General features: G+C 41.8%; 1 protein-coding gene across 2 annotated transcripts in view; it reads right to left on the bottom strand.

Moving 5' to 3' along the window:
- Positions 1 to 16,703, bottom strand: part of USP42 (ubiquitin specific peptidase 42) — a 42,590-nt gene extending 25,887 nt beyond the window's left edge. The window contains exons 1-3 of one of the 2 annotated variants that reach the window (XM_057529639.1): positions 16,513 to 16,700; positions 11,738 to 11,987; positions 9,125 to 9,325 (exon numbers count right to left, since the gene is read on the bottom strand). In XM_057529639.1, coding sequence (XP_057385622.1) covers positions 9,125 to 9,325; positions 11,738 to 11,978 — 442 coding nt within the window. In that variant the 5' untranslated portion in view covers positions 11,979 to 11,987; positions 16,513 to 16,700. Of the gene's footprint in view, positions 1 to 9,124; positions 9,326 to 11,737; positions 11,988 to 16,512 lie in introns of both variants that reach the window. The other variant, XM_057529638.1, reaches the window with a different exon arrangement.
- Between the last annotated feature and the right edge of the window lie 1,049 nt (positions 16,704 to 17,752).

Consider the following 17,752-nt stretch of genomic DNA (forward strand, 5'->3'; position numbering starts at 1 on the left):
ACAACACCAGCAGCCAATGAGATCTGATCAACATTTATAGAACACTCCACCCAACAACACATTTGTTTCAAGAGCTCACAGCACATATACCAAGATAGACTATATCCTGGGCCACAAACAAACCTCAAAAAATAAGACAACTGAAATCATAATAAGTGTGTTCTCTGACCACAATGGAAAATACTAGAAATCAGTGAGAGAGAGATAACAAGAAAGTCTATAAATACCTGGAAACTAAGTAACACACTTCTAAATAACCCATGGTTCAAAGGGTAAGTCTCAAGGGAAACTAAAAAATATATTGAACTGAATGAAAATAAAAAGACAACATATCAAAAGTTTGGAGACACAGTGACTTCCCTGGGGGCGCAGCGGTTAAGACTCCGCCTGCCAATGCAGGGGACATGGGTTTGAGCCCTGGTCCGGGAAGATCCCACATGCTGCGGAGCAACTAAGCCTGTGCGCCACAACTACTGAGCTTGCGCTCTAGAGCCCATGAGCCACAACTACTGAGCCCGCATGCTACAACTACTGAAGCCCGCGTGCCTAGAGCCTGTGATCCGCAAAAAACACAAGCCACTGCAATGAGAAGTCCGCACACCGCAACAAAGAGTAGCCCCCGCTCACCACAACTAGAGAAAGCCCATGCACAGCAACGAAGACCCAACGCAGCCAAAAATAAATAAATAAATAAATAAATTTATTTTAAAAAAAAGTTTGGGGACACAGCTAAAGCAGTGTTGAAAGGGAAATTTACAGTAATACCAATATCAGAAGCAAAAACAAGGATATCAACCCTGCAGACATCAAAAGGATGACAAAGGAATATTATAAATAACTTCACACACATAAAGTTGACAACTTTGGAAAAATGGACCAATTCCTCAAAAGAAGTGAACTACCACAACCCACCCAATATAAAATAATTGGAATAGCCCTATACTTATTATGGAAATTAAATCTGCAATTTTAAAACTCCCAAAAAAGAAATCTCCAGGCCAAGATAGTTTCACTGATGGATTCTACACTAAATAAGAATTTACATCAATTCTACACAATCTCTTTCGAAAAACAGGAGTTAACATATCCCAAATTCATTTTATAAAGCTAGTATTACCCTGATACCAAAACCAAACAAAGGTGGTACAAAAACAGAAGATTACAGACCGACATATCTCATGAACACATGTAAAAATCCTTAACAAAAATTCAGCAAAATATAAAAATAAACATCATGACCAAACGGAGTTTATTCCAGAGATACAAAGATGACTCAGAATTGGAAAATCTACCAGTATAATCCACTATATTAATAAGCTGAAGAAGAAATTCACATGATCATATCAATTTGACACAGAAAAAGCTATTGACAAAAATCAACACTCATTCAAGATAAAAAGCGGGAATCAGTAAAACAGAAATAGAAGAGGAAAAAAAAAAAAAAAGAAATAGAGGGGAACTTCCTTGACTTGATAAAAAGGATATACCAAAAACCTACAGCTAACATCAAACTGAATGCTTTTCCCCAAGATCAGAAATGAGGCTAGGATGTCAGCTCTGATCACTCTTATTCAACATATTGCTAGAAGTTCTAGCCAGTGAAATAAGGCAAGAAAAGGGAAAAAAGGATACAGATCAGTAAGGAGTAAGTAAAAATGTCCTTATCTGCATATGACATGATTCTCTACATAGAAAAATACAAGGACTCCCAAAAAAAAAAAAAGCCTAGAAATATTAAGTGAAGTCAGTAAGGTCAATATACAAAAATCAAATGTATTTTTATATACCAGCAATAAAAATGTGAACACCAAAATTAAAAATATAATGATGCTTATAATTCCTCAAAAAATAAAAGGATTAGGTGTATATCTAACAAAACAAAACATGCTGATAACTACACAACACTGACGAAACAAAGTAAAGAAGATCTAAGTAAATGCAGAGACATACCACATCCACAGACTGGAAATGTCAGCATAGTAAAGATGTCAATTCTCCCCAAACTGAGATACAGGTTTAATAAAATTTCTATCAAAATCCCAACAAGATTTTTTTGTACATATAGACAAGATTATTCTGTAATTTATATGGAAAGACAAAGGAATCAGAATAGAAAAAAACAATTTTGAAAAAGAATAAGTGGATGGACTCACTCTACCTGATATCAAGATTTATTACATAGCTACAATAACAAAGACCAACCGTGTTGTGGGACAGATACATACTTTAACAGAACAGAATAGGGGACCCAGAGATAGACCCACACAAATACACTCAAGTGAATTTTTACAAAAGTGCAAAAGCAATTCAATGAAGGAAAGATAGCCTTTTAAACAAATGGTGCTAGAGCAACTGGACATCCACAGACAGAAAAACTAAACCTCATGCTATACAAAAATTAATGTAAAATGGATCACATACCTAAATGTAAAACTATAAAACTTGTAGGAAAAAAAATAGGAGAAAATCTTTAGGATCAAGGGCTATGCAAAGAGATCTTATACTTGACAGCAAAAGCACAATCCATAAAAGGAAAAATTGGACTTCACCAAAATTTAAAACGTTTGCTCTGGGAAAGACCCTGTTAAGGGGATGAAAAGACAAGCTTCAAACTGGCAGGAAATGTTGGAAATATACATCGGAAAAAGACCTAATATCGAGAATATATAAAGAACAAAACAACAATATAAAAACAAAGAACGCAACAGAAAATGAACAAAAGACACAAAGAGATATTTTCCAAAGAGGATATATACAGATGGTAAATAAACACATGGAGAGAAGTTCAAGACCTTTAGGCATTAGGGAAATGCAAATTAAAACTACAATGAGATATCATTATACTCATCATTACCATATGGCTAAAATGAAAAATCGTGAAACACCAAATGCCGGCAACAATGCAGAGCAACGGGAACTCAATACATGGCTGGTGGACATGGAAACTGGTCAGCCAATCTGGAAAAGTATTCGGCAATTTCTTACAAAACTAAACATGCAACTACCTTATGACCCAGCAACTGTAGTTCTGGGCATTTATTCCAGAGAAATAAAGACTTGTGTTCACACATATGCTCTACACACTAGTGTTTACAGCAGCTCTATTCATAATATCCAGAAACTGGATACAACCCAGATGTCCTTTAATGGATGAGTGGTTAAACAAACTGTGGTCCATCCATACCATGGAATACTAGTCAGCAATAAAAAGGAACAAATTATTAATATACACAACAAAGTGAATGAATATCCAGATTTTGCTGAGTGAAAAAGCCAATGCCTACTATATAATTCAATATATGTAACATTCTTGAAATGATAAAATAATAGAAGTGATAACTAGTAGTTGCCAGGGATTAAGGAGGAGGTGGGGGCACGAGGGAAGTGGGCTTGGCTGTAAAAGGGAAACATGATCCTTAGTGATGGAAATGTTCTGTACCTTGACTGCATCGATATCAATATCCTGGCTGTGAGATTGAACTACAGTGTCACCACTGGGGGAAACTGGGTAAGGGTACATAGGATGCCTCTGTGTGATTTCCTACAACTGCAAGTAAATCTAAAATTACCTCAAAATAAAGTTTAGCTTCAAAAAAGGCAAAATAAAGATATTTCAGACCAAGAATAAAAAACAAACAAATAAATAAAACAAAAACAAAAAAACAGAGTTTGGGGGCTTCCCTGGTGACACAGTGGTTAAGAATCCACCTGCCAATGCAGGAGACACTGGTTCGATCCCTGGTCCGGGAAGATCCCACATGCCATGGAGCAACTAAGCCCGGGCGCCACAACTACTGAGCCTGCGCTCTAGAGCCCGCGAGCCACAACTACTGAGCCTGCATGCCACAACTACTGAAGCCCACGCGCCTAGAGCCCGTGCTCCGCAACAAGAGAGGCCACCACAATGAGAAGCCCGTGCACCGCAATGAAGAGTAGCCCCTGCTCGCCGCAACTAAAGCCCACACACAGCAATGAAGACCGAATGCAGCCAAAAATAAATAAATAAATTTATTTAAAAAACAAACAAACAAACAAAAAACAGAGTTTGTCACCAGCAAGAAAAGTTAAGGGAATTCCTCCAGGCTTATGAAAAAATACCAGATGGATGCCTGGATCTACACAAAGGAATTAAAAGCAGTGGAAATGATAAAATAGTAAGTAAATATAAAAGACTGGTAAAGAAACCTTAACAAACTACTTAAAATAAAACTTTTAAATTTTATTTAAAGCAAAATAATACAATATATTATGTGGATACAAATTAAGTAAAAATAAAATGTTTGACAACAATAGCACAAATGCCTAGAGAGAGACCATGAAAGTATATTGTCATAAAGTCCTTATACTACACAAGAAATGGAATAGTATCTCAATGTAAGCTATGGTAAGTTAAAAATGTATGCTAAACCCTAAAGCAACCACTAAAAAGAGAAAACAAAGTTAGAGAAAATATGCCAATAAAGGAGAGGAAATATAAAATTACTCATTCCAAAAGAAGGCAGAAAACGATGAAAAAGGGAACAAAGAATACAGGACAATTAGAAAACAAATAGCAAGATGGTAAATGTAAAACCAATCATATCAATACTCTCATTAAATATAAATGATTTATATTTTAAAAGGCAGAGACTGTAAGAGTGGATTAAAAAACAAGAACAAACTATAAGCTGTTTACAAGAAATCCACTTTAAATATAAACATAAATAGGTTAAAAGTTAAAAGATGGAAAAAGATATACCATGTTAACATTAATAAGAAAACTGGAGTGGCTCTATTTCAGACAGAGCAGATTTCAGAGTAAAGCATATTATTTGGGATAAAGAGGGTCATTTCATAAGTTATAAATAGGTCAGTTCACCAAGAGGTCATAATAACGTTAAGTGACAGAGTTTCACAATACATGAAGCAAAACTGATAGAACAGAATGAAGAAACAAATTCAAAAATTTATTTTATTTCAACATACCTCTCTCAAAATTTGATAGAACAAGTAGACAGAAAAGCAGTAAAAGGACATAAAAGACAACCTCAACAACATTATCAAGTAACTAGACATAATCAGCATTTATAGAAACTCCAACCAACACAGCAGAATACACATCCTTATTAAGTACACGTGGAATATTTAACAAGCTAGACCAAGTTCTGGTGCATAAAACAAGTCTCAAGTTTCAAAGGATTCAAACAATAAAAGTATCTTCTCTGACCACAATGGAATTAAAGTAGTAATCAGTAACAGGACAATTTCTGAAAAATCCCCAATCATCTGGCAACTAAAAACGTGCCTCTAAGTAATCACAAGGGCAATCAATCAAGTAACTGTATTAAAAAAAAAAAAAACTACTAGAATTAAGGAGCTTAGGGAAGTTGTAGGATACAAGATCAATAAACAAAATTCAACTGCATTTCTATATTCTAGCAATAAACAATCAAAAATCGAAATACAAAAAATATTACCATTTATAATAGCTTTCAAAAATATGAAATACTTAGGGATAAATCGGATTAAAAAATGTACACATTGTACTTGTATACTGAAAACTATGCAACACAGCTAAGAAAAACTGAAGATAACCTAAATAAATACCTAGTTTGTGGGTCAGAAGACAATACTGTTTGGATGCCATTCGTCCCAAACTGATTTACAGATTCAACACAATCCTAATCAAAATCTCAGGAAGCTTTTTTGTAGAAATTGACAAACTGATTTCAAAATTCATTTGGAAATGCAAAGGACCAAGAATGGCCAAAACACCTTTGAAAAAGGAGAACAAAGTTGGAAAAGTTACCTGACTTCAAAACTTTTAAATATATAGTAACAAGGCACTGTGTTATGGTGTCAAGACAGATAGTGGATCAGTGTAACAAAACAGAGTCCAGAAATAGATCCATATGTATAGGATCAATTGATTTTTGACAAAGGTACAAAAATAATTCAGTAGAGAAAGGGCTACCTTTTGAACAATAATGCTGGAACAACTGGATATCCATATTGAAAAACATGAACTTTAATCCATTCTTCACACCACAAATAAAAATTAACTCAAAATGTATCACTGACCTAAATATAAAAAATAAAGTATAAAACTGCTAAAAAAACAAAGGGAAAATCTTTGCAACCTCTGGTTAGGCAGATTTCTTAAATGCAACATCTAAAGCACAGATGATAAAAATGGAAAAATAATGAAGCAGTATTCTTCAAAACTAAAAGCACGCTCTTTGAAAGACAGTGTGAGGAGACTATTTTCTCCAGATTGGGAAACATTTGCAAATTACATATCTGATAAAGGGCTTCTATCCAGAATACGTAAAGAACTCTCAAAACTCAACGATAAGAAAACTACCCAATTTTAAATCAGGCAAAAGATATGAGCAGGCGCTTGAGCAAAGCAAATACACAGATGGCAAAGAACCATATGGAGAGATGTTCAACATCATTATTCATTATGGAAATGCAAATTAAAACCACAGTAAGACACTATTATACTACACACCTATTAGAGTGTCTAAAATTGGAAAGACTGACCACGCCAAGTATTAGGGGAGATAGGGAGCAAATGGAAGTTTCATTCACTGCTGGTGGGAATGTAAAATATCACAATCCCTTTGGGAGACAGTTTGGAAGTAACTTAAAGTTAAGCGCACACATACTATAGGACCAAGCCATTCCTCTCCTAGATATTTACCCACAAGAAATGAAAACATGTCCTTACAAAGACTTCAAGGTAGCTTAATTTGTTGTTTTGTTTTGTTTTGTTTTGTTTGGCTGCGTTGGGTCTTCGTTGCTGCGTGCAGGCTTTCTCTAGTTGCGGCGAGCGGGGGCTACTCGTCATTGCGGTGCACGGGCTTCTCATTGTGGTGGCTTCTCTTGTTGCGGAGCACGGGCTCTATCTAGGCATGCGGGCTTCGGCAGTTGCAGCACGTGGGCTCAGTAGTTGTGGCTCATGGACGCTAGAGCGCAGACTCAATAGTTGTGACGCACAGGCTTAGCTGTTCCGTGGCATGTGGGATCTTCCCAGACCAGGGATTGAACCGGTGTCCCCCTGCATTGGCAGGTGGATTCTTAACCACTGTGCCACCAAAGAAGTCCTCATAGTAGCTTAATTTGTGATGGCCCAAAATGGGAAACCACCCAAATGTCCATCAATAGGTGAATAGAGAACCAAACTGTGGTACATCTATCCATACAATGGAATACTACTCAGCAATAAAAATTAACTATTGATACATGCAACAACATGGAATAATGCTGAAATAATTGTGCTGAGTGAAAGAAGTCAGGCAATATAAAAATATATACTGTGTAATTCCACATATAAGACATTCTAGAAAATACAAACTAATCTGTAGTAAACAGAAAGCATATCAGTGGTTGCCTGGGGTGGAGGGGATGAGGGACAGGAAAGGGTGGGAGGGACTGATTTCAAAGAAGCACTGAGACTCTTTAGGGGGGTGATGAATATGTCCATGATGTAGACTGTGGTGATCGTTTCATGGGTATACACAAATGTCAAAATGCATCAAATTGTGTATTTTAAACGTGCAATTTATTGTTTATCAACAACACCTCAATAAAGCTGAGAAAACAGAGAGAAAGAGAAAACTACCAATGGCCTATAAAAGATAGGCACGTAATTCTGGACACCCCGAGCATCTGCATTTTTGTCTCCATCCTCCCTCTCTCTGTCCAGGTGCCAGTGCTGGGTTTTCATCCACATCCTACTTTCATTAAGTGCAAAAGTGATAGGAAAGCTGTCTGTGGGGAATGAATTATGGACTTAAAAAAGAAGAAAATGAGGGCAAACAGAATCTTCCTTCTGTAATTTGAAACACTGGCATAACAAACACCTCTTGATGGTGAGATTCTAGGTGATTTTCTTTTGGTTACCTTAAAATTTTCTGTACTTTCCAAATCCTTTAAAACCATTATTTTGCTCTTTGGGGGAAAAAAGTTTTAAAACAGTGAGTCTGAATTCTCCATTAAGTAAAAAACTATTCGGGAATTCCCTGGTGGTCCAGTGGTTAGGACTCAGCACCTTCACTGCCGAGGGCCCAGGTTCAACCCCCGGTTGGGGGACTTCTCTGGTGGTCCAGTGGCTAAGCTCCACGCTCCCAATGCAGGGGGCCCGGGTTTGATCCCAGGTCAGGGAACTAGATCCCACATGCATGCTGCAACTAAGAGTTCGCATGCTGCAACTAAAGATCCCACATGCCACAACTAAAGAACCCGCACGCCGCAATGAAGATCAAAGATCCCGCATGCTGCAACGAAGACCCGGCACAGCCAAATAAATAAATAAATAAATAAATCCCCGGTGGGGGAACTAAGATCCCACAAGCCGCAAAAAAAAACAATAAAGTAAAGAGCTATTCAAAAAGAAACCAAGGGGCTTTTTTTTCACCCTAATAATGAAGGACTAGCACCCTAACATACACACACACACATTAATGTAGATCAAAGAACAAGGAGATTTCATTTATAAAGGGGGAACAGTATGTACAATACTATATGCAGAAGGTCAAAACCTCAAAAAACGGATATGTTCTAAATTCTGAACTTCACTAGTTGACCACTGAGTTGGCTCTCACCTAATTAAAGACATAACATGTGTTAACTAACTTCCTGCCCTCTGGGTTGAAAACCGAGCTCTCACACACTAAAGGGAAAGTCCTGCATGAATTTCCAGGAGGTGAGGAGCAGTGATAAGAGGCTCCTCTCCGCTAATGCTTAAAGCCTGTAAATGAATCAAGCGTTCAACACGGGATGGATGCCAGGAGAAGTGGGATTCTTAACCCTGCTTGTCCTAAGCTGTTGGCAGTAGACATTTATGTCACATTTTTTAGCAAGTGTAGAAAGCCAGCAGGGGCTTCAGAAATGCCAAATGCTGATAAAATATGTTTCTTTTTAAATAATTCTACAGGTCAAATTACGTGCAAAATGTTTTTTATGCGATCTGAATGTAAATCTTTAAGAGTCTTCCTCCATGATCTCTAAAAGAAGAAACCAACTCCTTAGTGCTAATCAAATTCTTGGCTTAAATCTTCACTTTCATTTCAGAGAAAAAAAATAAAAGTAGGTTAGCATACCATAACACTACACACATAACATAATACAGAACACTTACATGTCTTGGAGTGTTCATGTGATAGCATGTAGTTGGCGAGAGGTGGCGTGTAAGTTAAACACTGCAGCGCTGCGTTGGCAAAGCAGGTATTGCCCAAATTCTGGAGCCCAGCTCCTACTCTATGAGTTTGCTGCCACTTAAGACAAATCTTCTCAGATGGGAAAAGAACTTTTTGTGGAGGAGCAATGCCATCACCTAGGGCTAGAAAAATAAAACAAATATTTAAAAAGAAAGCTTTGTATACTTCCGAAGCTGAATAAATAGCAACACATCAAACCTGAATCTGATCAAGATTCTTATGACCAGCTAACCAGAAATACAGGGGAGAAAGGGACATTTTAAAAGAAATAGCCCAGAATGTGGGAAACTCTATATGATTTGGTTTCTTTGATAAACAAATTGCAAGGACAAAAAAAGGGCGGGGGCAGCATTTAACAGATTAAAAAAAACTTAAAAGACATTCACCAAATGCAAAGCATAGACCTTGTTTGGAGGTTGATTTCAACAGCCAACTGTTAAAAAAAATTATACGACAACCTGGGAAATCTGCACATTGACTGGATTTTTAATATAAAAAGCTTTTAATTTTCAGACATGAATTCTTTAAATATACACATTGAACTATTTATAGATGAAGTATAAAGTCCTGGATTTGCTTTAAAACGATGGGGAGTGGGGAGAGGAGTAACTAGGTGCAGGTATAATTGGCCAGGAGCTGATAAACATCAAAGCTGGCTGAAGGGGGCTTCCCTGGTGGCGCAGTGGTTGAGAATCTGCCTGCCAATGCAGGGGACACGGGTTCGAGCCCTGGTCTGGGAAGATCCCACGTGCCGCGGAGCGACTGGGCCCGTGAGCCACAATTACTGAGCCTGCGCGTCTGGAGCCTGTGCTCCGCAACAAGAGAGGCCGCGATAGTGAGAGGCCCGCGCACCGCGATGAAGACTGGCCCCCGCTCGCCGCAACTAGAGAAAGCCCTCGCACAGAAACGAACACCCAACACAGCCTAAAAATAAATAAATTAATTAATTAAAAAAAAAAAGTTTAAAAAAAAAAAGCTGGCTGAGGGGCTGAGACTTCATTACAATTATTCTCTCTTCTGCACCTACTTAAAATTTTTCATTAAAATAGTTTTAAAAATAAATAAACTACAACACAATAAAAGTGCAGGAACGTCGATTCCCTGTAATATTTGCTACGGACGCTCGTATTCTGTACCCCCACCAGCACGGCATCCTCACCATCATCTCACCTACTCAGTCCTCACTAGCTGTCAGATACTCTCAGTTCCAAAGGTTGGTAGTGATGTCATCCCAAATTTACCAGCAGGGAAACAGGCTGTTAGGCATCACTATACATACTCATAAGTATAGTCTACATGGTCTAAAAATTTCTTATCTATTTTTAAAACTTAGAAACAGATTGCTAATGATACTCAGGTGAGGCTCAAAAACTATTTATTTAGAAAGGTCAAAAATCATCCATAGCAAGACTGTTTTTTCAAAAGTTCGCCAGTTCCTCAGTACTACCAAAGACTGAGATGCCCAATAGATGGTTCTCTCTTTTAATAGCAATACTGAGTGTTTAAGCATGCAAAAAGGCAGGCTTCAGCTTCGTGAAGAAGGGAGAGCAAAATCAGGAAAGGAGAAATGGATGTTCAAAGAGCGTGACAAGGCCCCCAAAAGGGCCAGGTGGGGTGATACAAACTAAATCTTGAGGAAGAGAGAGGAGCCCCAGCAAGGTGACAGGAGGCTGGAGTCTGTGAGAGGATGTCCTGTGGGAATGCCCTGCTTATAAAGGTCTTTAAACCTCTCTGTATAACATTCAGTTACCTTGTTTGATTTGTGATGTAAATGTCCCCTCACCCAAAACACCTTCAGCAAATCATACCACCCACCTCCACATCACAATATCACACGCACTAGGAAGACTCAAAACAACGTGAGAGCCAAATTATTCTAAACCAAACAATGTTCTGAGTAGGAACTGATCTCTTAAGGTTTCAAAGCTTCCAAATCCGAAAGTCTCAGGAGTACCAACTGAAGTGTCAATGTCTTACTTATCAGGATGGGTTTTAACAAATATAACCACATTAACCTGGCTTTATACATAATGTAACATTTACATGATCTGCTCGCTTTCAAAGAGCTTTCTTTCTACAGACGATTTTAACTGGCAAAAACTAAACAAACAAAAAACAAAAACAAAGTTGGGTGGAGCTCATTTGTCAAAAGGCAACCATTTTTAAAAACATCTTAAAAAAAAATCTTTAAAATTTTAAAAGGTAGACATTTACTTAGGGCACTATAGTTAATTGACAAGTTAATGAAATGTTTGCCCATCTCAATTCTCACCAAGACAAAGTTTATCCTTCAAAAAATTAGGAATTCAACTACAAATAAATTCATAGTAACTAAAAATAATCTTACCTTGTTATGATACATATGTTAATCATGAACAAGCAGCAGAGGAAAATGAAGCCTGTCAAATAATGCTACTCTGCTGGCCATTCAGGTGGCAGTGTATCTTGCAAAATAAGCCCCTCTCTGAAACTACCAACCCACTGACAGCATTTATACAGGAGTTTCTTGTAGTGATTCTTTTAGAAAGTAGTACCTTGATCCTTTTGTGGTGATAGTTTTGATTTTTCAGGTACAGATGAACTTGAATAAACTACAGCACCAGGTACTGGTCCTAAAGAAAGCGTGTGATTTGAAACATCATTTAACGAAGACACAGCACCCCAGCTGGCAGAACCTGCATCCATGTCTCCAGGTGAGACTGCCTCAGAACTGCCAGGCTGGTTCTGATAGGTTGATGGGTCTGAAGATTCAGAAGCTTTGTCAACTATGGTCATTGTTCACCTCTGTAAAAGATAAGAAAAGCATACATTTGTTTCATAAGGTAAGAAAAACAATCTACTTTTTCTACCATTAGATCTTTGAAAACAATTAAAAACGGCTAGGCTAATTTTCCAACAAATCACCCCAATACAAAAGCAACACTATTTTTTAACTTTGTAATAATTTCCTTGGGATATTTACTGTTGTGCTAATCTGAACATGCCAACAACTTTTAATTATAAAATCTTCAATGAAGTATTTGATTAGATCTTGTCATTCTATTTCATGCCCTCTGAAAATCTGATATTTCGTTTTATAATCAGGTACCTCAATTTCCAACTCTATACATTCACCAAGAACCTATATTTTTTCTCTCCCTTGCTTAAACCTAGAATGTGAAATGCACTAACACATTTGGCTCAATTTTCAATTCATATATAATTCCTCAAGGAAAAGTCTCAACTACATGAAGAGAAAATCTAGCTTTAATTTGAAGCTTAAAGTCCAAACTGACACTGTTTGAAATATATTACTTTTTTTTTAAATATAGGAAGTCTCCCTTTTGAAACACATTTTGAAGAGGCTCATTTATTTCGCACATATGATTTTTTTTTTTATATATATATATTTTTAATTTTATTTATTTATTTATTTATTTATGGCTGTGTTGGGTCTTCGTTTCTTTGCGAGGGCTTCCTCTAGTTGTGGCAAGCAGGGGCCACTCTTCATCGCGGTGCGCGGGCCTCTCACTATCGCGGCCTCTCTTGTTGTGGAGCACAGGCTCCAGACACGCAGGCTCAGCAATTGTGGCTCACGGGCTTAGTTGCTCCGCGGCATGTGGGATCCTCCCAGACCAGGGCTCGAACCCGTGTCCCCTGCATTGGCAGGCGGACTCTCAACCACTGCGCCACCAGGGAAGCCCCGCACATATGATTTTTTAAAATGAAGTCCATAAGGCATTACTGACATCAAACTGGAACACAAATACATGTTATAAAAGTACTTAATTATAATTTTCTCTCTGAACCCTATTAAAATCTTAGGGCCACCACTAACTGAGCACTTTCTATGTGCTAGGCATTGCGTTACTCACTGAACACACACTAACTTACTTAATTTTCATAATGATCTACAAGAGACTGGACAGAATCCACTGGGTCTACGAAATGGAGCAACTATTACCCAAACTAGTCACAAATGGGAAAAGGTCCCAAGCCCAAAATTCCCGGCTGGGGTCCCTTCGGGCTCTACCAAACTCCACAACACAGCACTTCAGGAATGTTTCCCATATTGCCCAGCAGCAACCAAATCTGGCAGGCCACTGCTCTGCAGATGATCTTCCAGGCGTGCCCCGACTGCCTCCGGCCCAGCATCCCAACACCTGGACTCTGGACACTGCCCGCCCGCCCTAGGAGCCTCTCCGCGCCCCGTGGTCCTGTCCCGCCTTCTCTCTCCGGGCTCTGCACATGCTGTTCTTCTTTCCCCAAATCTCCTCCACCCTTCCACCTCCAGCCAGTGAACACCCACCCCCCTTCTCCGTTTAGAATTCATTTTCTCTGGGACACTTTCCTTGATAGTCCCCTCCCCCAAGACAGTCTGAGAACCCCTCCTGGAAGCTCTGGCGGCGCCCTGGGCACCCTCAGGCTGATTTCCACCGTAGCGCTCTCGGGCATGGACTCCACAGCCGTCCTGCCTGTGGCTCTCCATCATGTTCTTGTTTACATGCCCTGACCTGGCACAAGGAAAGCTCTCCACACACGTGTTGAACAAATGAATGAGTTGTGAAGACAGGACGTAACCAGTGTTTGCTCCTAGCACCAATTTTCGCTGACTGTTTTATATAAAGTATCTCATTTAATCCTTAAAAATTCTGAAGTAGGAATAGCCTTTAAAACTTGTTTTAAAAAATATTCAACACAGTAAAATAATTACCCGTGTATGTGACACTTCAACAAATGTTGATGCACTGTCTACTCACAATAAGGTTTTTTTAAAAGCCTCAATTTTGTTGTGATTTTAAATTAAAGATTTAAATTAAGATTATCACCCCCCAAAAAAGTACAAACTTAAATATTTTTGGAATCTTATGTAGAAATAGAGAAGAAGATGTTAATTAGATCTTAACGAAAAGAAAAACTGAACTGAAATTTTAAGTCAATCTAGGTAAAACACAGGACTTTTATTCAGGAAGAAAGCCTGAGCCATATTATCCAAATAAAGTTTATACTTTCCTCATCTGACAGTCAAAAGAAATTACAAAACAGTGTGGAGGCAAGAGTAAGACAACAAGGGAAAAAGAAGTAGAGAAGGAGGAAAAGGAAAAAGAAAGCCAAACAGTGAAGGTTAAGCCAGCCTTATTTACAGTAATTTAAATAGCAAAAACCTTGATTTTCTGGGATAAACATCCCTTCAGGACAATCATTAACAAATGACCAAATAAAACCATTTTACTTGCTCCAGTTGCCTTTGGGGGGGTCGCGGCGCGGGGCGGGGGGTGGTGGTCACACAACTCTTAAATTAAGAAAAAAAAAAAAACAAGGAAAACGTACAACGCAGTCATTGATAACCATATAGCATTATAATTTGGGAAAACCAAAAACATCCATTCTCCTTCAGATGTATATTCAGCCAATGACTTCTTACCCTGAAACCATGAGGTATTAAACTAAACTCCATCTGCTATGGAGAAAACCTTTCTGGAAGCCAAACAATGTTGCATAGGGCTCAGGATTCAGATGTCACATGTTCTTTAGTCTCAGTAAAGCTTCTAAACATTACTGAAATAAATCTCAGGACTTTTAAGCAACTACTTCAATGAAAAGTTTAAATTTCTCTCAACACCTCCTGATGATAGACAAACAAAAAGTTACAAAAGCGTGTTTGAAAAAAACTGAGTACAAAAATCAAGGTTGGATGTGTGTGGAGGAATGAGACAAAGTGACTTCTCAATTGTTTCCATTAAGTGTACCTGCTTTAAGTACAATGTTTTACTTGAAAGTCTTAAAATGCTGTCCCTTATATGGTATTTCTCCCTTGTGGTGACCAAATGCTAGAATACATTATTCTTTTTCATTTTTAAAAGAATAAGCATATGGCTATTTGAACATTATGGCACTCCACATACATTGTGGTAAAAATATCAATACATGCAAAAACAAACTGTTATACCTGTGCTTCTTAATAAACAATGTAATCCACATTCCTGTTGCATTTCCATTTGAAAACTCACAAGCTTTAAAAAGACAACCTGGATTTTGCTTATTTGTAAGTAAACAAATCAATTCGCTTTAAACTTTTACAAAAAAAACTCTGTAGACTTAATTCAATGATACAGAAAAGAAAGTGAAACTGACCCTAAACACAAATAAGTGAAACCGATTATTCACAACACCGATGCACTTTGAATGAATATACAGTCAGAAGAGGAGAATTATGTTTCAAATGCACCAGTTAAAATTTGAGACTCCACTAAAACGTACGAGAACCTAAAATACTGCTGTTTTAGAGGCTAACTAGTTTTTCAACCAGTTTTACTGTTATTTGCGTGTATTTACTTTAAATAACCAACATGTTTTCCCATTAACAAGTAAGCCCTAAGGCCTCCCGTAATATAAAAGAGCTATTCCACAAAAGTAATCTCAATTGCATTCATTATAGCAAGGTTAAAGTCCTAGATGGTAAAACTTCTGTCCCATCAAATCTTCCTCTCAAACATCTGAAACTGACCGCCCTCTCCCCCGCTACCGCCCTCGCCCCAGGTAAGTTGGGTCTTCCTGCCCCGAAGATAAAGAACAAGACCAGGGCACACGCGCTTTGGGGGACGCGACGCCGGGCCGGCCGGCCCCTCCTCTCCTCCCGAGGGTGCCCGCTCCGCCCGGCGGCAGGCATGGGGAACTCGGACACCCGGTGGACTAGCTAGGTGGACGGCCCCGCGAGGACGGACCGGCGCGGCGGGCGGGCCGGCGGGACGCCCGGGTGGGAAAGTTTGTCTCTTTGGGGGGCGCAGTGGGGGTGGGGAGGCGAGCCCAGGGCTCCGAGGAGCACTCGGGGGCGGGAGGTGGCAGCCACGCGGGGGGCGGCGGGCGGCCCGGGGACTCCGGGCGGCTCAGCGGTCGGCGGCCGGCACACGCCCACCCCGGGCAGACCCATGCGGGCCTGGCTGCCCCGGAGCCGCCAGCCGGGCCCAGCCCCCGGGCCGAGGGGGGCGGGCTGGGCCGGGTGGGGGTGGGAGGGCAGTGTCCATGGCAACCAGGGGGGTCCGGCCTCCCCGCGCAGCCCGGGGCTCTGGGAGCCCGGCCGCCGCGGCCGTCGCGGCCACCGCCCCCTCCCCAGCGGCCTGGCCCGGCCGGCGGTGGCGGCACTGCCACCGGCGCGGCGGGGTCCCGGGCGGCCCGCCGCTGCGGAGGGGGCGGCGGGCGAGGGGCCGCGCCAGCCCCCGGCGGGCCGCGCCGGCAGAGAGGCGGCCAGGCCAGCTGCGGCCGAGGCGAGCGGGGCGCTCCGCGGGCCCCACGCCGGCCAGCGGCGGGCAGGAAGGAGGCGGGAGCTTACCTGACCCGGCTCGGCGCTCGCTCCATCCCCCTCGGCCGCCGCCGCCGCCGCCGCACACAGCCCAGCCGCCCGGCGGGGGACAATGACGTGCCTCCATCCGGGCACCGCCGCCGCCGCCTCCGGGTCAGCGCCGCGCCCGCAGCGCCCCGCCGGGCCGCCAGGGGGCGCGCCAAGGCCGCGCCCGCACGCGCCGCCGCCCAGGGGCCGTCGCACAGGAGGCGCAGCGCGCAGCTAACTGGCCGGGCTAGCGCGGGAGGGGCCATCGCCAAAGCGCCGCGGGCGCAGGCTGGCCCGCGCGTCACTGGAGCGCCGGTCGGCCGCGGAAGGAGCGCGCTGATTGGTGGAGCCGAGCCGTACGGCGCGGGCGGGTGAGGTCTTTCCCCAGCGGCCGGCTGGAGCCGATCGCGCGGCCCTCGGCTGCCGCGAAGCGGGGGGCCGAGACAGCCCCGCGGCGTGTGCACGGCGCACGCGGGACACCTGGTTCCCCCCTAATGGACACGGCTCCAGGAGATGCCCCTCGGCCTAGAGACCCGGCATTGAAGAACGCCGGACCCAGCGGTGCTCCAGCGCGCCATCAGACTTCGCCAACTGTTACTGGAAGCAGAGAATTTTAAACCCGGCTCCAGAAAAGGCAGACCTCCACCTATCCCGTCACGATCTCATCTCAGATCCGAGCGTTGCGCATTCTTGGAGGGCAGCTAGACCAGCTCTTGCTCCGGAGGGCCAGATCCATACTTCCAGCCGCTTATTGGATGTCTCCACCGCGAGGTCGAGCAGAGAACGAATTGATTGATCGTGGCATCTCCCCTCCACCACGACCCTGCTCCTCTCTGTGGGGTTCCCTGCTTTGATTAGGGACGTGGCCCTCTCCCGCACTAACCTGAGTCCTCCCTCTGTCTCTTTTCTCCTTTCCTGACCTAACCCCTTACACCAGGTCACACCCACCCGACCTACCCACGGGCTGTAATCCCCACCCTCCCGGGGCAACCTTCCTAATCTCGCCCCTCGCCTGCCCACAGTCTCCTAACAGTCACTCCACTCTCTTTCAACTTCAACACTGTGGCCAGGATGATCTTTCAAAGACACAGATCAGATGTTGGTCCCCTCCTAAGAGCCTTTAGCTACTTTCTTGGCCCACGGAAAAGTCTCAACTCCTTTACCTGGCATTGAAAGCCTACAGTTCCCTCTCCTCTTTTGTGTCCCAGCCATAACCTCCTTTTTCCTACAAACACCCCACTCC

Source organism: Balaenoptera acutorostrata, chromosome 15 (genome assembly GCF_949987535.1).
Source record: "Balaenoptera acutorostrata chromosome 15, mBalAcu1.1, whole genome shotgun sequence".
NCBI lineage: Eukaryota > Metazoa > Chordata > Mammalia > Artiodactyla > Balaenopteridae > Balaenoptera > Balaenoptera acutorostrata.